Here is a 24,996-nt window from a genome sequence, read left to right as displayed (position 1 = left end):
GTTTTTGAAAATCAAGCCACTTACTGCTTTTTTTTTTTAATGAGGAAATGATAAACGTGCACTAGGAAATCTTGCTTTGAGATCAGTACCTTTAATATCTTGCAGTTATTACTTTAAAAAAAATAATAATAATAGTGTCCTCCAGAAATTCATAGAACAGTAACTGCAGGGTAAGCCACGAGACCCAAGGCTGAGAAAACTGAATGGAATGAATTGGAAGCTTTAATGTTTGTGCTGTTACCTGTGACTCCCTATAGTTAAGTAGATTCAGAGTAAGGTATAGTCAGTAATGGACTCTAAAGGAAACTGTATCAGTGGCTTTTACCAGAGGGAGAATTCCTGGCCTGTAAAGAGTCAGGAGATTTGTTTTGCTCCTGGCTGAATTCACATTGTGCAGATATAACAGGTATGTTAAGGTACATCCAGCTAATACATTCTCTTTCTCAGAGCGATGAAAAGATGAATGAAGTTATGAATCTAGCCCACACTTTTCTTCAGAATTTCTGCCGAGGAAATCCTCAGAATCAAGTTCTCCTCCACAAAAATCTCAATTTATTCTTAACTCCAGGGGTAAGTATTTCATTTTAAATAGAATACTATAAATGGAAGTAAATTTAGGCTCACTGAAAAACGACAGTGCTAAATAAATAATTTAATTAAAATTATGCCTTCTCTGTCTTCTCTCTCCTGTCTTTTCTCTGTTATCATTGCCCTCTATTTCATTGTTTTCAGTGTTGCTGTTTTAAAAGTGGAAAACAGTATTACCTATGGGGTTTATTGGAAGTATCTATTAACATGTGTCACATCATTACATTGTGTGTAGCTTGACTGTGATAATTTATTAGGATGAGTTAACTTACATCTGGACTGTAATTCAGGGAATAAGATGCTGTGACTGTGCTTCCATGAGGCTTGTGTGATTGCAGAATCTGACCCATGTTTTTGGTGATGATGATTAAAAAAGAGTTCTATATATGTCTCTGTATGTGTGTGTTTACAGATCTGGCCATACAGAATAACATCTCCCTCAGTGGCAGATCTACCGAGCATAATATGTTTTTATTAGAGAAAGTATAAATATTAGGACTGTAGACCTCTGACTTGTTTGTATTACTTGAGGAAACATTTGTTTTGTTATTTTTTATTTATGCTTTTTTGTGAAGTTAGTGAAGGCTGCTGCCCTGACTGTGATGGAGACTAGATCTCATATTCCATCTTATCCAACATTAACACTTAATTCAGGTGCGAAGTATGGAGCCTTCTTGCACTTTCTCATATTTGTTCTTTGGAAGCTAATTTTCTGGTCAACTCAGTTACTGTGCTTTTGTTTATGTCATGGCACAAACTCAATGTGTTTGAATCATCTCCTTATTCTTTGATGATTCGAAACAGAAGTGTGTGCTCCAGGAGCACACCTGACTCTCACGAGCATTTGGAGCAAGTTTGAAGTAAAAGTTTGCAGAGTGCATGCTGTCTGGATGTGCTCTAGCCGTGTACTATATGTATGTCTTCACCTTTCATGTGGGCATATATTTTGCTTACGCCTACTTAGGACATTTTGGAGTCATAAGAAAGTGTGGAGAAATGTCATCATAAAATCCAGAAAGGAAAGTAACCTTAAGGTTACTGGTTAATATCTGGGCTGGTGCACACTATATTCTTTCACTCCTTTTACCAGTATGTCTTTCTCCAGCCTAGAGCTCAGTGTATTTCTCAACCTCAGAATAAATCTGCAGTTTCAATTTTAATCTGTTTAGCTTCTGGAAGCTGAAACCATGCGGCACATCTTCATGAATAACTACCTTCTTTGTAATGAAATCAGTGAGAGGGTGGTGCAGCATTTTGTACACTGCATTGAGACCCATGGGCGTCATGTGGAATACTTGCGTTTCCTGCAGACCATTGTGAAAGCAGATGGCAAATACGTGAAAAAATGCCAGGACATGGTAATGACAGAGGTAAGTTAATACTTCATATTTTAATTGTTCACATGATGTCTTTTTAACACATTAGTATTTTGAGGTTGCTTTCTTTGCTCTTAATACTAATGGGATAAAATGGCATCATAGCTTTAGAATTTTAACTGGTATCATAAATAATATTTTAGCAGATGTTTTAGGGATTTAGTCTAATTTTGTAAGGCCATCTGTATAGCTACTAGAAAGAAAACATGGGCGTTATCATGGTGATACAGAGATGTCTATTTGCAGAAGATGTAGCATGTAAATCTGAGTTACATAAACCTTCATTTTCCTGTAGTGTATCTTAGGATCCCATCTACATGCCCAGCTTGAAATATTGTGGTACTATTTTACTATTTACGTATAACAGGCTCTTACCTCTATCAGTTTGTCTTAAGTGGTATTGTGGACTGCTTTTTTACTGTGTAACCATGTAATGATTCTACCTACTAGTTTCTGCTTTTGTTTATAATGTTGTAATTCTGGAACATTTGTGCTAGAGTTAGTAGAACTACTCCAACTAGCTAAATTTGGATTCTGACCTGATAAATTCACAGAGTGGTTCGTAGACAAACCTTTATGCCAGTAATATTACTAAGGAAATACCCAATTGACTTCTCTGCAAGTAGGATTTGATATATAGTGTGCATGATAAATGAAGTCTTCAACTTGCAGACTCTTATGCATTTAACTGTAATTATGTTAAAAGTTCAATGAGATTAATAAAGTGGGGAAAATTGAAAATGGTAAAAAGCCAAGGTAGGTTTACAGTAACAAACACTTTTCTTTACTTTTCAAAGTACATTTGCTTTTTTCAAAGTGTATCTTCAGAAAGAAAACAGAGAAAAGCTATAGTTAGTGTATGAGCAGAATTAAAACCTGCTGAAATTTCATTCCACAGCAACATAGAGGAAAAACTTCTAATTAAGAAAATAAAGCTTCAGCCTACATGGATAACCTTTAATGAAATCCACCTCAACCTTTTCAATTTGACTGAAGTGTTTTAAAATGTAATATCAATTATAAGGCTTTGATTTACATAATTCAAATAGTTCTTGTGCCTCAGTGCTTTTAGATATTGCCCCATCCACCTCGGCTTCTTGCAGATTTTTACTTTCTCATCAAACACAGTTATGAGATTTTTCTCAATTTAAATACCTTTTGTTACTGATATATAATAGCACAAAGATAAATTGTCATATTACGTTTTCAAGCTGACTACATGATGAAAATCAAAATCAACTTGGATGTGACATTTACATCATGAATTCTGCAGGTATTTAGCAGAGAGGAGGGAACACCCTTATTTTGATGAAAGAAGGTAATATGATGACTTGCTTAAAAAAATGTAGGAAATTACAGTTAAGCAATTATGATTTGTTAGAAAAGAATGCTAATAGTAAAAATTGAATGGTGTTGGAATGGCTTGGCAATGTAACAAAAACAGTGTAGTGTAATGGTTGAAACTGAGAAGTCAGGACAGCTTGTAAGCAGACAGCTGAGATGTACTTTGTGACCTTAAATAATCAATGGGATAGCAGACTTTTCTATTATCCTTAGTATTCCAGACTGATACATTGTGTAGCATCAACAGTTCTGATGCTGGCCAGCCTTCCTTATACTTGAAAAGAATTCTTAACTCCTTTAACTTGGTTCATGGAGCTCAGTGAGAACTTTCTCTGTCTAGCAACAGATACTTGTTTTCATTTTCTGTTTTTAGAAACAGAATTGTTTCTTTTTAGGTCAATGTTTGGATTCCCTTTGCAAGTTACATTTAAAAGTGGATAAATTGGGGAAAGACGATGGCATCTTCTTCTTTACTTGCACTTTAGATTATTACTTTGTCCCCTTAGCTCTTTCTGCGATGTTGCAACATTGTCCGCTGTGGTTTGTGATTCCTCACAGTCAGTATGTAGCAAGTTTGCTGTGCATCATCATATTTCACAAACTCAATATCCCTTGGTATTTCTTACTCATTCATCAGTGATAAGTACATGAAAGGATGAGGGATCAACTTGACTTGCCCTTTTATCAGGCAATAGTGGAAGAGATATGTCGGGGTTTGACATAAGATTGTAACTGAGGAAACCTGGGAAGATTCATCTTCCCTCTCCTCTGTGCAAAACCTAAATAAGTGGAAAACATACAGGAATGTGGTGGTCAACTTGAAAGTGACAAAACATCTACCTTCCCAGAAGGTTTGCTGTAGATTTTTTATTATTTTGTGTTTGAAATGTCTTAAGAGCATACTACTCCAGACATGAGTATTAAAATATAGGATAGGTCAATTTTCCAACATTTTGAATACTGTTATTTGCCCCATTTCCTTTTTTTTCATTGAGTGCAATTAAATTTATGACTTCTGGATTCCTATTCTGTCTCCTCCTTTCCCCCCAAACACTTGTACCTTTAAAAATGTTTTTCTGTTCTGTGGATTATCCAGAAAATGTCTATTTTGAAAAGTCAGACTGGAAACATTTTAAAAATCCAAGGATAAAAAGAGGAATAGGAAGTGCGTGAACAACTGAAATCATAATTTTCTGTCAAAATGACAAAGTAAAAATAAGAAAGCAATGAGGAAAACACAGTCCACACAGTGTAAATTCAAAAACTGAAATTTTGTGACACTGGAAAATGTAATGAATTGTTTCCTGAATGTTGCTACTTCTCAGTTCCTGTGGGAGACTAATTTTCATTCCTGCTTTTGCTGCTTTCTTATTTCTTTACAGCTCTACCAACTTTTATTTCTACCCTTGATTTCAGTAAGCTAGGATTTTATGTCACCTGTGGACTTGGATATGTCAAATGCCTTATTTGCAAAATAGTATGGCTGTTGTGCTGCCAAGTTGTATTCTGTATTAGAAAGGGTTTATGGGAACTTACTAACACCTTCAATGAGAGTTCACTATGTTTAAAAGGAAAGTGATGGAGAGCAGATATGTCTATGGCTCCACACAAACTCACAGAGCAGTACTGCCAGTAGGTAAATTCATAGAATCATAGAATATTCCAAGTTGGAAGGGATCCACAAGAATCATTGAGTCCAACTCTTGGCACCACACAGGTCTACCCAAAAATTCAGACCATGTGACTAAAGCACAGTCCAAACACTTCTTAAACTCCGACAGGCTTGGTGCTGTGACTGCTTCCCTGGGGAGCCTGTTCCAGTGCACGACAACCCTCTCAGTGAAGAACCTCTTCCTGATATCCAGCCTGAGCCTCCCCATCACAGCTTGACACCATTCCCGCAGGTCCTATTGCTGGTCACTACAGAGAATAGATCGGTGCCTGCCCCTCCACTGCCCCTTGTGAGGAAGCTGTAGACTGTGATGAGGTCTCCCCTCAGCCTCCTCTTTTCCAGGCTGAACAGGCCAAGTGACCTCAGCCACTCCTCATACATCTTCCCCTCTAGGCCCTTCACCATCTTCATAGCCCTTCTCTGGACACTCTCCAACAGTTTTACATCCTTTTTGTACTCTGGTGCCCAGAACTGCACGCAGTACTCAAGGTGAGGCTGCATAGCGCGGAGCAGAGTGGGACAATCCCTTCCCTCGACTAACTAGCAATGCTGTGCTTGAAGCACCCCAGGATACGGTTGGCCCTCCTGGCTGCCAGGGCACACTGCTGGCTCATATTCAACTTGCTGTCAACCATAACCCCCAGATCCCTCTCTACGGGGCTGCTCTCCAGCATCTCATCGCCTAGTCTGTACATACAGCCAGGGTTGCCCTGTCCCAGGTGCAGGACATGGCACTTGTTCTTGTTAAACTTCATGCGATTGGTGATTGCCCAGCTCTCCAATCTGTCCAGATCTCTCTGCAAGGCCTTTCCACCCTCAACAGAGCCAACAACTCCTCCAAGTTTAGTGTCACCAGCATATTTGCTCAAAACACCTTCTAGTCCTAATCCAAATCGTTTATAAAAGCATTGAAGAGGACTGGCCCTAAAATGGAGCCTCGAGGGACCCCACTAGTGACCATCCTCCAGCCTGATGTAGTAGCCCCACATACCACAACCCTTTGAGCCCTACCCATCAGCCAATTGCTCATCCATGGGATGATGTTTTTGTTTAGCTGGACATCTTGTCCAGTAGGATCCTATGGGAAGCTGTCAAAAGCTTTACTGAAATCCAAAAAAATCACATCAGCTGGACTAGATGGGTGATCTTATCATAAAAGGAAATCAAGTTAATCAAACAGGACCCACACCTCATGAACCCATGTTGGCTGGGACCAATGACTGCATTGTCCCCCTGGTACGCTTCAATAACTTCAAGGACAATCTTCTCCATAACTTTACCAGGCAATGATGTGAGACTGACAGGCCTGTAATTGCCAGGGTCTTCTTTCTTGCCCTTCTTGGAAATTGGTACATTTGCCAGCTTGCAGTCTTCTGGGACCTCTCCAAATTCCCAAGACTGTTGAAAAATAATTGAGAGAAGTCCTGCAATGATGTCAGCCGGCTCTCTAAACACCCTGGGATGAATCCATCTGGACCCATGGACTTTCATGGATCCAGGTGGAGCAGCAAATCCCGCACACCTTCAGGTTTGGTTGGGAGTTTGTCATTCCCACCATCACGGTCCTCCAGCTCAGGGCACCTGGGGTCCCAAAGCCCATCATTAGCATTGAAGATGGAGGCAAAGAAGGCATTAAACATCTCTGCTTTGCCTATGTCCTTGTCTGTGAGGTGACCTTCCCCATCAAGTAGAAGACCTATGTTTTCTCTAGTACTTTTTTTTCTATTCACATATTTGGCATAGGTGTGTGTGAGGGACGTACAAAACAGTATTAGAGCAAAATTTTTTGTGAGATCTGCTGAAATGGTGCTGCCAACATCCACCTCTGCTCTGGATCCTCTTGAGATGAGCAATGTACTTGTAGCAAAATCAAATATTTGTCACATACACCAGTTCTCTGATAAATGGAAGTGCTGGCATGGCAATGACAGTGTCAAGACTCACCTGCCAAATTTGCACAGTTAGGAAGAGTCATCCTTGTTTCAGATGCTGAGCTCTTCCTAACAAAAGAATGGTTAAATTCTGGGTGAACCACAGGCTTTTTGTGTGAAGTAGCACATAAGGTTTAATTTCTGTACCTCAAGTCCCTACCTGTAAAATAGGGATAATGATGCATCCTGACCTCATAACAGGAGGTAAGGATAATTAATTAACTTCAAACAAACGTTGAGATAGTGGGAATAATGAGGATGGCATAATGTCTTAGGTAAACACAGAGTTACACAGAGATTAAACTTCAAGTTCACCTTGCATTAGCTCATTCCTTGTTGAGTTGTTCCTGATTTGCACTTATAGTAGATAAGAGCAGAAGTTAGCCTTGGCTGTTGTTTTGAAATATACATTTGGTAAGCCACATCAGACTAATTTATTTTTTTTCCAGAATGCTCTCTCTAGCTAGAGAACCTTTGTGTACTTAAAAGTAGAACTAAACAGTTAAGAAAATGATTGCATTGCAAGGGCACTTAAAGCTTTGTGGTATCTTTTTCAGCTGATAAATGGTGGTGAAGATGTGCTGATATTCTACAATGACAGAGCATCATTTCCAGTTCTACTCCAAATGATGTGTTCAGAGCGAGATCGAGCAGATGAAAGTGGACCTTTAGCATATCACATCACTCTAGTGGAATTGCTAGCAGCTTGTACAGAAGGGAAAAACGTATATACAGAGATCAAGTGCAATTCACTCCTGCCACTGGATGATATAGTGAGAGTGGTGACCCATGATGACTGCATACCTGAGGTAAGACTCACTGAATGATGAAGCAGACTTAGCATTTTTAGAAACTCAGAAAATGTTTTGTTATTTCTAGTATCTTGAAAAGTTAAATATTTGCACAGAAAACAGGCTGGAAAAAGGTGTTGCTTGTTAAGTTGACTAAATGAGAAAGGATAGCTAGTATTTTCTCAAAATACTTGTGATCTGTGATTTTCTGAGACTGATTTGTCAAGTTAATATTTTGCCACTGCCACAATTTGTTGACAACTGTGGGGTAACATTCTGGGCACGCTGAAATCAGTAGGAGCTTTGTGAAGTCTTTTTTTTTTTTTTAATTTTATTTTTGTTAACTTCGGCTCCAGTCTGGCAAATGTTTTTATTCACTGCTTATAGAGGCCTAATTCTGCAGGTACTAGTCACGGTTCAGCAGGACTGTGATACCTCAGGCTGATGAGAATGGAAGTGCTTGTACCAAACCTGATATGATCAAAAGAAATTTTTCACAGTCTCTGCAGGAACTTGTTCTGGTCCTATGCATTGGTCAGAGGTGTGAGATTTCTACAGGCTATCTGTTGGAGGCATGGCTCTCATATCAATGCAGTTGGGCCTTGCAGAAATACAAAATCCTTCCATACCATGAGAAAGTTACCTTGTGATAACCAATTATTTTCTTATTAGGAAAAATGCTTGCTTTGCTCAAAAGTTCTGCCTAACGTTAATGTCTGTAGTTCCGGTGCTGCACAAGCTTTCTCTTCCATTTGAGTCTGAGTTATACACACCCTGAGTATGAGTGCAACGTAGGATTGCAGGAAAATAGGGATTGCAGTCTCTGCTCTGTTAAAGACCTTTTTTCTGGTATTTAGCAAACCTGTTGCAAGGCATCAGCCCACAAGGATCATCTGACTAGTACCTGGGTGTTCTCCATTTTGACTGTTCCTGACTTTGGAGCCAGGCCCTTGTAGTCTGAATGTCATTTTAGTATCAGATATATTATTGATTTGTTTTGTAGGGGGGTTAATGTTAGAGTGTTTGCAAAACCTCTAAATTTTTCTTCACATGATCATTCATTAAGTATATTAATGCATTTGTTGCCACACTTACTACTTAAATCTTCAGAACTAAATGTACTGTATTACTGCTATTGGTGTTTCTTATTATGTAAAGGATGCTCTTTATCATTCAGTGTTTTTGTAGGTAGACAATAGAATGTTAATGTTTTTTGTTGTTCCATTTCATATTGTTTGTGCATTTTCTGTTCCTGCAGGTGAAAATTGCCTATGTTAATTTTGTTAACCACTGCTACGTGGACACTGAAGTGGAAATGAAAGAAATCTATGCCAGTAACCATATTTGGAAGTTATTTGAGAACTTCCTTGTTGATATGGCAAGGGTAAGCTTTATAAATATTGCAGTATAGTTGTTGATGACAACTGAACTGTCAATAACTTCTTTCTGCGAACTTCATTTCTTTTATTAACTACCCTTTCCAAGGTTGAATATAAACAGATTTTTTTTAAAACAAATGGCCTTTTCTATTGTATTTTATTTATCATCATTCAACCTGCTAATTACTAACAGTCTTTTCTTTCTAAAAGGGTGTTTTGGAACCAATGTCCCCTTCTCTTTTCTTCCAGAAAAATAAGTCATACATGAATGTATGGATTTGACTCACAATGAATTTTCATTCACAATGAAAATGTGTTCTTCAGTGAATGTGTGTTATATGTCATTGCAGTGGTAATTAAAAACAAACAAACAACAAAACCATGTTTAATTTCCTTGGTTTACTCTATTAATACAGTGAAGATCAGGGATAAAGAAATTCTTTGTCTCATATTCCTTCTTTAATTTCATCTTGACCTGTTTTTTTTCTTTTATTCTACTGTCTCTACATTCTCAGGGCTGTGAAAGGCAGGTGTAGAGCTTATTTGTGTATAATCTATCAACTGCAAGGTGATGGGACAGGGTTAGTACTGTAGGCATTCAATTGCTGTAGACCCCAGTCATTTTCTTGGTGTCATTACTTGTTGCATTAAGTTTCCAGTCATCAGTTGTTTTAGGCTTCCATTTCCTGATACTTTGGAGGCAGAAAAGCAGGGAAACTGATGACTTAAAGAAGGATAACACACAGTAGTGGAACTATGAGGGGAAGCTAGTGTGACATAATGAGTACAGTTTATATTTCATAACCTTTTTCTTGCAGGTAATGTTTCTTGTAAGAGCATAATATTAATGCCGAATGATAGAGTTGCTCTTTCTCTGAAGAAGTAGAAACACATTTTTTTGTGCTTGTGGCCTGTATTTGATCATTGTTGCTGGACAGCATTTTAGAGGTCTTACAAAGCACATTGTCTTTGTGCATGCCTATCCTTTCCTTGTCCATGGTCCATTACATTTTATAATCCTTCATGTTTTCACTCCTTATATTCTTTGTTTTGTTGAAATTAAGGAAGGAAAGGTAAAAGAATCGCAATTCAGACCTGCAGCAAACACTTCCACCAAAGTAATAGTGTGCCACAAAATAATTTCTTTAAAATGTTTTGGGAGAAAATACCATACCTCAATAGTAACCATGATTTATGGCCAAAAGAAGAATGAGTTCAGAGACTTGTGGTGTTTGATAGGCACAGGGACCTGGTCATTTCTTTGTGAAACAGAAAACTTAAAAATGTTTTTATTTTTGCCTTTTTCTGGAGACAGTTTAACACAAGAACACTCGTTCTCTCTTTTTTTGGTGGTAGCTATTTTCAGCAGTAATGAGACCTTTGCAAATCCTATTTTCTTGCTGTTTGTCTTGTTTCTGTGGCTCTGTTCTACAGTGAAAAGCCTTCTGGACACACCAACCTCATTTGAAGATTAAGAACAGAAACCTTCTTGGAGGCAGATTTTGTTTTTTAACCTTGCTGTTTTTATCCCTAGAAGACCTTCTAGACAGATTGCCCTCCCTAGCCATTTAATATGATCAATTTCGCTTGCACTTTGGCTAGAAGCAGACATATGCAGAAAGAGGGCTCTGTCCACAGTTCTCTTCACGAGCCTGGAGACATGTGGCTTGGTGCCAGATGATTTAGAGTTATCCTGATGCTAGTGAGCCCTGAGTTTGTTTTTCTCCTTCTAATAAGGTATTAGATTCCAGGTCTTCAGAGGTGAATAGCAAGTATATTATTAATGCTGTATTTTGTGTATGTATGCTGTTTTCTCTGAATAGCAAAATGCAGTTTTATTTTGTTCCGCAAAGTCATCAGGGTAGGTGCCTGATTAGTCCTTTTAGTTAAGGTTAACTGCTAAAAGAACTAAATGAGCGTGTCCAAAGTGGCCTGTTCTGCTCTTCTGCCAGGTCCCTCTGGGTAGCTGTATCTTCTATGTTATTGAGTGTATTTGTTAAGATTTGGTTTTCTGGGTCCCAGGCAGAGCTTGTGTGTTATAAATACATCAGCGTTATGTAGCTATCAGGACAGTTAGAATGCTGTCAGCTTCATGAAAGATGTTACAATAGCTTTCAAAGCATTTAGAAAAAGAGCCCTTTGATCCTCTGTGTTCCAGTGAGCTAAAAGAGATGCTTTTGTGTGGGGGAGGGAAAATGCTTTCCTTTTAGCTGCTACAAATGGCTGTCAGTGGGTGAGTTTGTGAGCTTTGAGTCTGAGTCTGTTATTAGAGAGCAGTAAGGTGAAAGATGGAGAGTGTTATCCTCAGGTTGGATTTCTTCTTTTTTTTTTTTTTTTTTTTTCTCCCTTAAAAAAAGGAAAGAAAACACAATTTTCTTATCTGTTGCTACACCCAAGAAGGAAATATTTAGTCCTCAACTGTCATTCTTTTTCAACAGTGTGATACATTGCGAAACAGACATTAGGTGGATTTGTATATAAATTCAGTTTGCCAAAAGCAGTTTCACTTTCAAAGACACCCTTTTTCTACAGTTTCTGCCAGCCTACTTTCTCCCAGGTATGACAGAGAGTGTAACACTAAGTGAAGTGGGTGCAGCTCAAGGAATGGCTTTCCTTTCCTGCATGTATCTTGTTCCGTAAAGCAGCTGTATTCTGAACAGGATTAAAAGAAGAGCCAGCATCTGACAGCTGTAAAGTCATCGTGGCTTTCTCTGCAGAATTTTTGAAGTATTATTCATATGAGTTTTAGTCCCAAAGCCTCTTAAGGGGTTTTTAAACACTACTTTCTCAATCTTCATCACCATTTCATTCATTTCAGTTTTTTTCGACCACAAGGAAACATTTTTTAGTCCCTAAAGGGCAGAAGGATAATAGGAAATGAGAGGATTTCCAAATTTCTTCCATGATGGGAATTTTTCAGACCTGTGTTGGAGCACAGTTGTGTCCCCACATATGGCTCTGCTTGTTAGATGAGTGAAGGGGAAAGCTTAAAAGCATATTGGAATTTTGTTTTGTTGATTTCTAAATTCACCGTGCTAGCGCTACCTGGCTCTCTCTCTTCCCATTGGGATCACAAATGCTCAGCCTCAGAGCTACTGGTTGCAGAGAAAATGAGTATGCAGATTAATTAAAAGCAGAAGGACATCAAGAGGTTTTTAGGTCTATGATTTTTTTTTTTAATTATTTTTTTTAAGCTTTATTATTAACTCAGTGTTTTATGTTCATGAGGATTAGGGAAGAGAAAGTGTCATAATTTTCCCAAACTGAAGGGCTGAATAATTTGCTATTTCAGTTTAGGCACTGTTGCTTCTCTGACAAAAATCTTTCCTTTTCTGGGGTGATAAAAATGCACTGTATTGAGCCATGACTTGTTTTTCTGACACGCTTTAGAAAAACAGAGCTCCTCCAGATGCCTAATTCCTGTAGGTTGCAAGTTATCTTTGGCTATTCCTCTGCCTACCACATTACAATGCTTTTGTGTTATGCTCTACTCAAAATGCTTTTGTGTTCCCATGAGTCAAATCTTCCACTGAATGTGGGTGCTTTTGGATGTCACATCAGTAACCTTCCTTAAAACACTGCTGGTGAAATTGCTGTCATGTGGTATCCAAGTGTAACACTGGCACTGTGTAATTAGAGAGAATGTTTGCGCTGTGTGAGATTCAGGTGCTGCAGATTATTTCTCTGGTTCTATCACCAACTTTTCTCTGTGACCTTAAGCAATTCACTCAGTTTCTCTGGACTTAAGTTCCCCATCCATAAAGTGATGTAATGATAACTATATACTACTCAGATTCATGATTGTGTTAAACGTTCAGATAGTAATTTGAAAGTTATCCCAGAAGTCTGTAAAGAAAATAAATTCTGTTCTTGCATAGATTCTCTAGAACTATGTCTAGAAGCCACGGAAGTCTCTGGCTTGCATAGGTGAGAGAGAATTTTTTTTTTTTTTTTAACGTGACTAGAACTGCTTATTCAAAGGCTGTTGAGGAGGTAGGATGAGTATAGTCCATAGTCCTTGTTTGCCTTTCTCACTGTGTCTTTTTCTGTGTAGACTCCTTTTAGGTCTCCTTTTACTACTGTTTTCACTGACATATGCAAATTCAAAAGGACTATAAGTATTAATACATGTTGGAAAAAAAAAAAAAAAAAAGAAATAGTGAAGCATCTATACCGGCCCAGTAATTTTTTCCTTTCTTTAAGCCTGATATCTTTATGCAGGAACAAACCTTCAGTGTTGTACCAAAGGTGTCTTCAGGACTCATCTGTGTAAATCTTTCCATATCCTCCTACTATTTAATCATCCTTCTGTGCTCCAGAATTGTCCCAGTACCATTCATTCTCTTCTTTCATTGGTTTTAGTTTGTCATTCATATTTTCCTCATGTGGCTTTCCTAAGAAATGTTGTCTAAAGTCTGAAAAGCTGTTGGTATTGACTATGGTATTTCCTTCTGTTTCCCTCTCTTTAATTTTTTTCCTGCAAATGGGCTTCGCCGTTGCTACTCATTTGAAGTGACTGATTGTAGCAAGAAGTTAAACATTACATGAAATCTTTCTAATCTAATGTGTTTATGTCTTGTCTGTCTCTAAAGCCTCTTCCAACCTAGTTTCACAGTGGGAGGAAAGGTCCATTTTCTTCTTGAATCTGTCTAAATGTGCAAGTGGAACACAATGTGCTGATTCAGGGGGATCTTTTTTCATGGTTTAGGAAAGAACAGACAGACAACCAGAAGGAATTAGTTCAGAAGATAATGGAATTTAAAAGACAATGTGTATCTTCAAGACAAGCTACCACAGATACATCTTGAACTCTAAGATAATATGCTCTGATAGATCTTATATAAAAATCATTCTAAGAACATACTAAATCATACTAAGAACAAATCTTATTACATGGGTTGTAATAAATACAAAATAACATAGCTGGCTTACTTAAAAGTACTGAATCTCATTATTGTCTCCTTCTTCCCTGTAGGTTTGTAACACAACCACAGATCGTAAACATGCAGACACATCTCTGGAGAAATATGTCACTGAGCCTGTAATGAACATTGTAAGTGGCTTCTTCAATTCTCCATTTTCAGATAACAGCACCAGCCTCCAGGTAAGAAAAAGAGACTGACAAATAAGTAATTCAGACCATTAATGAGATACCTTGTCATAGGAAGGAATGGGGATCCTGTACCTTTTTTATCCTCCTTCAATTTCTCTCTCCTCGCATGCCACTGGCTAGCAGTTTAATTCCTCTTGAAATCATTTATTCTTAATTTTTACCCTTTAAAACTCTGAAACAGCACACAGCTCAATAAGGTCATATTTACTCCTGGCTTTTGTGAATTCACTGGATAGAGTATCTTTGCAGAATCAAGGTCTATCTTTGTATTTGTATGAGAAAAATGCTGTGCATTACGACAAAAAGGACATGTACCTGAGAACCAGGAAGACTCTTCAGTCCTTCTGCTCTGTACTGTGCTTACTTGATATCAGTGGTGATCTTAGTAAAAACTGTATGATTTGGTCTCTGTAGGGGTGCAGAAATGATTTGCATTCCCTCCTCTCCTGAAGAGCAAAGAGAATTTAATTGATCCGCAGCTTGAGTAAACAAGCTAACATTCATGCACGTGGTTTATGTTATATCAAACCTTAGGGTAGTTGTGAGGAGATGGTGAAGTATAAAATTACATGTTTATCTTTTTGTTTTCAGACACATCAACCTGTTTTTATTCAGCTGCTGCAGTCTGCTTTTAGAATTTACAACTGTACCTGGCCAAACCCAACTCAGAAAGCCTCAGTGGAGTCATGTATCAAAACTTTGGCTGAAGTGGGTAGGTGCCAGGTTTTTACCTTCATTGTTTTTCTCTGTGTTTTAAGATCAGAATTACTTGAGCTTGTATGTTTTTTCTTTGACTATAGCATCATGCAGTTGTGACAGTGGTAAATAAAGAAATCTCACTTTGAAGTTAAATTTTGTCTCTTTGTATAATGCATTCAAATGTATTCCATCAAATAGGTGAACCTATAGGCCACAGAGGTGGGTTTGCTAAATGAATGATGGTTGAACTTGACCTCAAGGAAGTTATGATATTGAAATGAAACAGAAGCTTCATATATGGTATAGGAAAACATAGGCAATTCCATTTGTGCTGGGCTGTTGTGAGCAGTGATGCATGGAATTGTGCATCAGAACACTCATCTTTTTTCCTTCAATTCCTGTGAGAGGTATTCGTTGTTATCAGTCATCATCCTGGGCTTGTTCAGGTTTTGTCCCATCAGTGAGTTGGGGGTGGAAAACAGAATTCTGCCACACCATAGCTTCTCTGCTTACTCATCACCTTCAGGTCTATGCATTTACTGATTCTACACAGTCAGCCATGAAAGGGGCATATTGCCTCGCACAGGCACCAAGACTTAATTCATATTTGGTCCCAAGGCCAGCTAGGAAATTACATTGCTTTCAAATAAATTCAAATACTATGTTACTCAAAGATTTAAATCTTCTTCGGGAATGATGCCATCCTAAAATAAAAAATAAAAAAATAAAAAAGATTCTTCACCTGTACATAGCTAAGACTGGCAAAAGTTCATTCTTAACTTAAATTTTTGTGAACAGGATTTTAAAGTCTTCAGCCACAACTGGAAAAACAGATTTTTCAATCTAGTTTCTATAGAATTTATAGAGTAAGTTTTTCCTCAGCACCAATCAAAACTGAGTAGAGGCAGAGACGTATAGAAACTGGCTAAATGCTATAGTTGATGCAATTTTTAAGAAGCTTTAATAAATAATGATAAAAAGTATGAGAGGGTCCCGTAACCGTCTGCAGTATCTGTGGCACTGTAACAATCAACTCTAAATTTAGATTTTGGGATAGTTTTACAGGGGTATAATCTAACATTTTAGCCAAAATACCTCATTAACTTTTGTGTGAGTGAGAATAGTAGTTGCCTAAAAACTTAGCAATCTTCAGATGTTTTATTTGTTGTGCAAATGATTTAATTATGGATCCATCTGGTAAGAGAACTTTGAAAGCCAAACATGTTTTATTTCCTTTATGCTACAGCTACTACAGTTTCAAATAAAGCTCTAGTCCCACAGATCCTTTTTTGTGTGTTTAGCACTTCCTTTCCTGCTCCCCTCTGGCAGTTCTGGAAAGAGTCATCAGTAAATTACTTCCTTTAGGAGTCTGAGGAAAGAGAGGAGAAGTAAGGCAGGTGAGAGTGTTTTTAAGACCAACTTTGGATGCTTCTAGACGGCTCCATGCCTACCTTTCTATGGAGCATAACCTAAAAAAAAAATAAATAAATAAAAAATAGAGCTTGGAGAGGTGTTTGTGTTATCTTATAGAGACAAGGGTATTTAGAGTCACCTGAGCCTAGTGCTGAGACAGCCAAGCTGAACTTGTCCCCACAGCAGCAAGATGGGGAAAAAATGTGGGTCACTGTAATGAAGATGATCTACTGTGTTTTGTTTTATTTGTTCATTTAAACTATGCCCTAATGCTGTCCTATGGATCCAGCCTTCTTGCTGCTCTGGCTTCCCATGCATGGGATCCCACTCTTGTCTTGGGTATTGTCAAGTGTGGAGAGTGGATCTGAGGTGCCCGTGAAAGGCACCACCATGTGTCCTTGTCCTCCTACAGGACTTTCATGTCACCAGCAGTAGGGCAAGCAGGCTGTGTGTCATCTTGGGGTGCCATGGGACTGGTAGCCTCAGAGGTGGCCCTGAAAGCACACTTTAACATGCAAGTTGATGATTTCATTGTCCATATCATAATAACTGTTTAAGGATTCATTATTGGTACCAATATTGAATACAACTGGTACAATTGTATCATATTAGCAAATTACCACAAATTTTTATTTGGTGTTTTATTCTGCCAGTGCAGAAAGGGAGAAGAAGGCAGCTTTCGAGGAGCCTTTTCCAAAAGAGCAAACTAAAGAAGTGGAAAATGGAGTTTTATACATCCCTGTATAAAAGTTGAGGTGGCTAGCTGAGATTTTAGACTTGTGTGATATTCAGTATTTTAGACATGTTGCCAAACTTGGCTTGCCTTGGCTAATTGAGTAGGCCTGTTCTGCTCTGCTGAAAGCTTTGGAAAAACTACCCCAGTTGGAGGTACTGATGACTTTTAAAATCAAGGCCCTTGTAATTGCTGTGTGTACCAGGCTCCTGTGTCTACTGGGTGTTCCACCAGCACGAAGTGGTGCTCTTTGAGCAGGCAGAGGTTTCTTCCATAATGCAAATAGGCCAGCCTTTCCTTTCCTTTTTTTATTTTATTTTATTTTTTATTCATTTTGCCTCTTTTTCTGGCTGTATATATGGAGTAGGTTTGGATTTTGGCTAGGAATCTGTGAGAACTTTTTTTTTTTTTTTTTTTTTTTACCTTGAGAGTCTGTCAGCTTTAATGTTAGGTCCTTCATGTTTCACAGCAGGGTTTAAAAAAAAAAACAACAAAAAAAAACACCTCTAGAAAGATTTTGCCAATATCAGAGAGATAGAGTATTGGACGGATTTACGGCAGGGACCAAAGACTTTTGATGGAAAATAAATGTAGTATAGAGTTGAAAGAACAAACATTTTTTTTTGTAGTAGTAGTAGCCCTGGATTTAGAAATGAATCTCAGCAGGAAGAAAGATCCTACACAGATTTCCCAAGATATCAAAGATCCATATAATAATGCACTTTTAAAAGACCCATTTCAGAGCAAGTTTAAGCAATGTACATTCTGCTCAGTGCTTACTACTTATGTTGCTGACAGGTGGATATAAGTATTGCCTCAAGAGCTTAAGATCATTACATCTGTCTTCTTATGAGCATTGTAAGAATGTACATTATCTTCCAGGTCAACAAAAGGATATGTTGCAGAAGCTAATTTCTTATAACCTTGGTACTTCAACTCCACTTGACCACTAGGGAAAAACTTCATAAGCTTTTCAAGCTTCGCTTGCATCTTTTTCTCCAGGCAGTTCTCTGCCTTCGAGTTCAGCAAGAAGTATAGAGGCTTGCTTGACTTTTTCAGCAGACCCTTCTGTGACTCCAAGAGATGTGGAACACAAAGATACTAGTGCTCATCAATTTTTTATTGACTAGTAAACATTTGGCTACAGTTGGATGAATTAAAATAATTACAAAATAGTTTGTGTATAGTAATGCTTCTTGTTCTTGGACTTCTGAAGCAGATTATCACATTAACAAAAATTAACACATTTTACATAGATCACTCTCTCCATTTTCTTTATTATAACATAGCACTGAGTTTTGCTTTAAAAAATAATCCAAAAATAAGTGATCAAAATAGCGTCTTCTCACTGACAAAATTGCTACACATGGAAATTGTTTAAAAGGTCCACTGATCTTTGTGAAAACAGAGGAACTAAGAAGACAAACAGTTACATTTATTTCAAATGAATTCATTACCAAAGGACTTTCAGTTCCTACATTCTATAATCTTTGCAAGATTGAGAATGGTGGAGGCCAGAAAGTTTGCCTTTAAAACCATCTGCTATCTTCCCATATGGTCAAATTGGGGAATGTCACCTGTCCTTAAAACTAAAGATCTGGACTGTATATCTTAAATGCTATTGGAGAAAGTTCTTTCTCCCAGGGCTGACCAGTCTTCTAGACCTCTGCAAAGAACTGCCTTGGCCTCTGAATTAAGCAGTAATTTTTGTACATTCACCCCTAAGCATCAGTTTTCTCTTCTATTACAATGTTGAAGCACCTCAGTGTACTGAGCTGCATGCTAGATATATCTAGTTATATTATAGTCTTTTCTCTGTAGTATCCATTATTTTTTTCCCCTATGTTTTATACAAACTGCATCTTCCCTCTGATACTGTGTGTGGATATGAAGGATGCTTTCTGTATCATGTGCATGGCTGTGTTACCACCAACAACAATGAAATAACTGTAATTTCCCAGGTGAGCAAACAGTGGCAGATGGGAACCCACATTTTGTTAGACTATTTCTCTTAGTAGACCCTTTAAAAAAATCTGTTAGCAAGCCGAATCACATTAGTTGTTGTCAGATAGTACTCTAGGATACTATGCAGGAGAAGCAAAAAGAGTATCTGTGTTTCTATGCTAAAAAATTTGAGACAAGTTTTGTAAGAACTCTGTTTCAGAAGTTCAGAACTGTAACAGGTACAGAGGAAGTTCTATTAGGGTGATCAAGGGAATGGAGAAATTGTATGACAAGAAGGGACTCTATAATAGAGTTCCATGCTTTTTCCATAGCAAAACAAAGGCCTGTATTATTTCTCTTCAAAAGTACTTAGGAAGATAATGGTCACGAAGAAACATTTTAGCTAAAGGATAGTACTGACCCCAATAATCAGGATATAAAGTATGTTAGGCTTCAAATAACCTAAATAAAGTTAGATTGTAAATGAGAGGTTTAGAACCAACTTTGGAAGGATGTCCATGATCAACAGGCCACTAGAAAATGTGGAGAGGAGGGATGTCAGAAAATGCAGCTTTGTTTTAAATGAAGCTTAATACATTTTCAAAAGGGATTAAAGAACATGGATTGTCTGTAACGAGGAGAGCAAATGATCTAAAGGGTGAAGTCCATTCTAGTTATGTTTGTTCTCCAGTTTCACCTCACTGCTACCCCTTTAAGGGTGTACAGAATCAAAAAAACCCTCCTGTGATGCATCTTGACCATTCTTATAAGTGCTTAAAAAACTTTTCCATTTCCCTGTCAAATTACAAATAGGAAACATTAAACATGAAATAACATGAAATCTAGGTTATGTTTTCATGCTTCTTTGGAATTACCACACTTGTTTTAATGTCCATATTGATGAATTTTCCTAAAATATTTTTTTTTCAGCCTTGAAAATACTGTTTCCTTTCCCATTTGAGTTTTTAAGTCTTTTTTTTTTTCCATTTTATAAAAAGCTAGACCGTCACTTTCAATTTTTAGTTCAAATAAGATAATTATCCTGTTGTTACTTTTTTGACAGCAAGAATAATACATTGCAGATGAAAAAACATATTTTATTCTATTTTAACTGTTTGTGTTTCCTTAATTGCAAGAAAAATTCAATGATGATCTTTTTACAGACTGATAAATATTTTAGCATAGATTTTTTGCTGGAAAAAAACATCCAAGTGAAGGGTACAAGATTGGCAGGCTTGTGTCTTGTCTACACAAAGCTTTTATTTTCCTTAAAAAGTCATGCTGTTGCTAGCATTAGTGTCTCTCCATCCAAATGTGTTTGTTAAGTAGTCAGTAAATGATTAAGAAGCTGGAGGGACTGATTCATGGAGCAAAATTAATTGAACTATGTATACGTTGCTCTGTTAAGTGACAACTGGGAGTGTGGGAGAACATGAGAGCTGTCAGGGAGTACAGGAGCGGTGTAAAATGCAAGTAGAGTAAGGGACTCACAGCTGGGTGCAGCTGTGGGTATTTTGTGACCCAAATTGTATGTCCCACTCCTCCTTGAGGAATTCTAAGGGGTGAAACTCCTGTGTGTCCCCCATAAAACCTACATTGGGGATTGCTTCAAGTAGTACAAAATATATTAAATACCGTGAAGCTACTAAGTACTGTAGCACTTTGCAAATACCACCAAAGCTACTAAATACTGTAGCACTTTGTAAATACCACCAAAGTTAATGGAGTGAATTTGTGAAATAGGCCCTTCTGCTTCCAATTTCTGTGATTCTGTGAAGAGACTTACATGCAGGTAATTCAACAAAATACAGCCCATTTCAGCCCTTCACTTAGCAGCTGGACAATGCTCTTGGGAATTCTATAGAGCCCAGATGGCTCATAGAGAGAGGTCTGAATTTAGGTACTTGATTCTCATTGTTAATATTCACCTTTTCTTTTGGGTCCCCATCTCACAGTATGGTTTCATAGCTGAAACAGGAAAGGGGAGGAAAGCTGCTGGGGCATTAAGTATGCCCAGAACCATCCAGCACGAAACATTAGCCATAGCCTGACTGAATTTGGCCTACTGTGTTGCTTATCCTTTCTGCTGGTACTGTTTGCTCAATTGTCTTGACCCAGCTGTAGTTATTGCAAATAGAATTAATTGTGAGGGAACATCAGATAGAGAGTTAGTCATGCAAAAGATTTCCCAGCAAATCATTTTGTTCTGGCATTGGCAAAACAGCATAGTATATTCAGGGTGTGACTAGTCCTGCACAGAGTGCCTAGCTGGGATTTAGACAGTATATAAGCAGGCACTGTGACTCCACTTCAAGGCAGATTTCCAAATTAGTTGAAGACATGTTCTAGTCCATCATGGTAAGTATCCTGCTGGATACCTATTGTACCAGTTTATATACAGGCATGTAGCATGCTTTTTTCCCAAGTTCACCAGCCAAAGAAGGACAGAATTTTGCCCCCTCTTATCTCCTTTGTCTACCAGCTCTACATTGTAAGTTTGAGTTCTGTCCAAAAGTATTTCTAAGTGGAACAAAAATAAACATGCTTTTAAATATTTTATGTTCATACTTTAAGGGAGATTGACACATATTGAAGAGGAAAGCAGCCTACAACACCTAAATTAAAAATAAATATTTATGCTCACATTTGTTCATCAGCTTTCCAAAATGTAAAAATATGCTTCATGTTGTTTTAAGTAATGAAATGTGAAACAAATGAAAGATAAACTTTCTACAAGCTGCAAAGAAGTAAGAAGACAAAGGCTTTGTTTACAGCTTAGACTTCAACAGTGCCCTTTGACAACCAATACAAATCTTAATTACAAATGGAATTATACATATAAGAACTGTTTTCAAAACAAAGGAGTATTTTTTTTCTCTCTCTGGTTTTCTTTATGATAGTTTTAATTAGCTGCAGCTCTTTGAACAATCATAGTCCTTGACTGCTACTCAGACATTGATGGAAGTTGTTAACTTCAAATGGCATCGTAGGACTACAGAAGTCTGGGTTTTCCTCTGAACAGCATGCTCCCCATTGCTAAATTTATTCCTGGGTATATCAGGATTCTGCATACATGCCACTCAGTTGAGAAGTAAGCATTGTCCAATAACATTCTAGTGATTAACATTAGGACACAATAAATTGCATTAATAGGCCACAGCACCCTAACCACCCTGGCAGAACTTTAATGGACTTCTTTAATAAAGTAAGCAGCAACAGGGCAAATGTGTCTTGAAAAACAATCCAGTCAAGTAACGTGGAAAACAGTCATTAGAAATAATGGCCAGCCATAAATAGTATTTTCCTCATGATAATCCAGAACCTTGCCTTCAAAGCAAGTAGAGAATGGGAAGGAAAAATCAGCTACTAGTGTTGAAACTGCTGTGCTTCTGATGATGATGATTCATGTACGGTTGTTGTGAAACATGTCATCCCATCCTGACCTAAGCAACTTTTTTTTAGGTCTGTGTGGCAAGCTATTTAAAAGAAAGTGCTTGCCAGAAATAGAATAGGAGAGCTTTCTTCCATCCTAGTTAAGCACCCTAATCTGCAGTTGAAGGCTCCGGTCCTGCATCAGGATACACCTTCACAGGCACGGCTGAGCCAGGGACAGGAGGTACTCAAAGGATGAGGATGCATGTGACAGCATGCTTACTGTAGTCTGAGACTGGGGGTTGAGTTTTCACAGCCAATTTTAATTTTATTATAAATGTTGGCATTACAGTGTAGTATCTGGGAGTAGGGAAAGTTTCTGGCTGGGATCTGAGACTCACTGTGCTTGGCAACACACGAGCCTTCATTCATCAGAGCCATATACATGACTTTGTGCTTGCATGTACTCCTGTTGGTTTTGATGGATATCCTGTTTAGGAAAGAAGGGCATCTGTTGGCATCATGAGTTCAGGACCTAAAGTTTTAAGAAATGGGAGGGAGAGGTGGAATATTTTTGAAGCCTTCCACTTCTATGCAAAGCACTCGTGTTAGTGCAGAGCAGCAGGGAAATGCCTTAGAGAAATGACGTGCAGAACTTCAATATGGGCTAATGCTTTTTAAAAAGCATTTCAATAAGAAAAGAAAAAGTCAGTTACTATCAGCTTATGGTAGAAAACCTCAAATGAACTGTTTCCCCACTCAACTTCTCAGTTTATTAACCATAAACTGTGCTATGGAAACTAAATGAAAAGATGTAGAATATAAAGCCTAAAATAAGCCTTGTAAATGTGACCTAATCTTTCAAATAGAGGTATTGCTGCATCAATCTGTTGTTTATTTTTTGAATTTCAGACGGCTCATGCTGAGCCTTAGAAGAATGTCATTCTGATCTCCAGTGAAATCTATGGTTCTATGGAATGGAGAGATGCAGCTAGTACAAATATATTCATAGAGGAAAGGGCAGTTACCTTCTAGCATTGTCTTCCAAACTTTGTTTTCAAATAACAGTTCACTATGCAATGGTACTTTAATAGTGGATGCACTGTAAGAATTGGAACAAGTTGTCCCCCATTTTTTCCCTAATACTCTGTCTTTTGTTACCTCCTCCCTACCCCCAAGGTCTTAAAATAAACAAATAAATAAATCACACTATTGATCTGGATTTGGCAATTGTAGCTGTTTATCAGTTATATTGCAGTGATGTCCAAGAATCCCATAGCTTAACAATGCTGGCTGTGTAGGAAACTGAAGGAAGAGAAAAGAAGAGATTGTCTTTCAAATTTAATTTGTATGCTCTTGGTTTCTCAAGGACTTTGCAAGAAAAATAGGCAGAAAAGCAATGTACAGCACTTGGGATAAATTGACTAAATGTGCATATGTCGACTAAGAAGAAGATCTTTCAAATTTACTCCTGAATACAGGAAAAACTAGCTGTTGAAAAAACAATGCGCATTCTTTTTGTTACTCTTATTAATATTTGTGGCTCTGATTTTTTATGAGTTAGTAAAAAAAAAAAAAAAAAGCTTTAAAAAAATAAATGTCTGTACCTATTAAAATACGTTGTGGAAATGATCCTCATCTCATTTTAAGTCGTACAGCTCACTTTATTTAACCAGAGTATATCTGATATTTACCAGCTTAGGTTTTGATCTGTATTTTAAAAACCCACTGAAGTGAAATCCCAGCCCCCATTCCATCGTCCCCCAACTTCAAGGATATTAGGATTTTGCATGCCTTGATCTGCAGAAGATTTTGAAGTTTTTCCCACTGTAAATTTCTTCTATTTTTCTTCCTCATAAAGCAAAGAACCGTGGGATTGCAATTCCAGTGGATTTGGATAGCCAGGTCAACACCTTGTTCATGAAGAGTCACTCTAACATGGTACAGAGGGCGGCGATGGGGTGGAGAATGTCAGCCCGCAGTGGACCTCGTTTTAAAGAAGCTCTTGGTGGGCCTGCCTGGGATTACAGAAATATAATAGAAAAACTACAGGTACAAAATAGCAAATGGCTTGGGTGCTAGTAATGGTGGTGCATTTGTCTAATATGGGCCAGGTGGGGAAAACATCAGAGAGAGACTCATTGCATTTGTAGTGCTGGATTACAGTGAACGTTGTACTTCTAGGTGGGAGGAACAGAGGACTCAGCTCTTCCTTGGTGTCTGTTCAAAGCGAAGCCAACACTCAGGGCCTTTTGATTCATGATCTGAATTCAGAAGTAGGTAGAGAGGGGTAGGAAGTGTGTTTTTTTTACCCCAAAGTGATCCATAGAGAAGGATCTCCTTTCTGCCTTGTCACGGTCACATGTCATTGTCCTGTTTGGAGTGCAGAGGGAGATACTGGGCTTTGTAGGTGCCATTATGTCAGGTTTGTGTCACTGGAGTTTACGTACAAGATGAAAATCACCTGTGTGGTTAAATAACATCAAGTGCTTATGGACTAAGAAAACAGTGGAACCCAGAAAAATGGAGGAACCCTACATACCCAGGAAGCAACACTTCAGGTGATATACTAACATCATGTATACATGTATGACAAGCAGTGTTTTTCCAGCACATCATCATCCTGACTGTTCCTGAGTGT

At 37.9% G+C, this 24,996-nt stretch overlaps 1 protein-coding gene across 3 annotated transcripts in view; it reads left to right on the top strand.

Moving 5' to 3' along the window:
- The window catches only part of ITPR2 (inositol 1,4,5-trisphosphate receptor type 2), a 269,872-nt gene that overhangs the window by 121,002 nt on the left and 123,874 nt on the right, over window positions 1-24,996 (top strand). For all 3 annotated transcript variants that reach the window (XM_084513429.1, XM_084513428.1, XM_084513430.1), the window contains 7 exons: window positions 448-570; window positions 1,758-1,958; window positions 7,469-7,720; window positions 8,961-9,086; window positions 14,057-14,185; window positions 14,786-14,906; window positions 24,217-24,407. In XM_084513429.1, coding sequence (XP_084369555.1) covers window positions 448-570; window positions 1,758-1,958; window positions 7,469-7,720; window positions 8,961-9,086; window positions 14,057-14,185; window positions 14,786-14,906; window positions 24,217-24,407 — 1,143 coding nt within the window. The remainder of the gene's footprint in view (window positions 1-447; window positions 571-1,757; window positions 1,959-7,468; window positions 7,721-8,960; window positions 9,087-14,056; window positions 14,186-14,785; window positions 14,907-24,216; window positions 24,408-24,996) is intronic.

Source organism: Aythya ferina (genome assembly GCF_964211825.1).
Source record: "Aythya ferina genome assembly, chromosome: 1".
Taxonomy (NCBI): Eukaryota; Metazoa; Chordata; class Aves; order Anseriformes; family Anatidae; genus Aythya; species Aythya ferina.
This window is presented reverse-complemented; position numbering and strand designations above follow the sequence as displayed.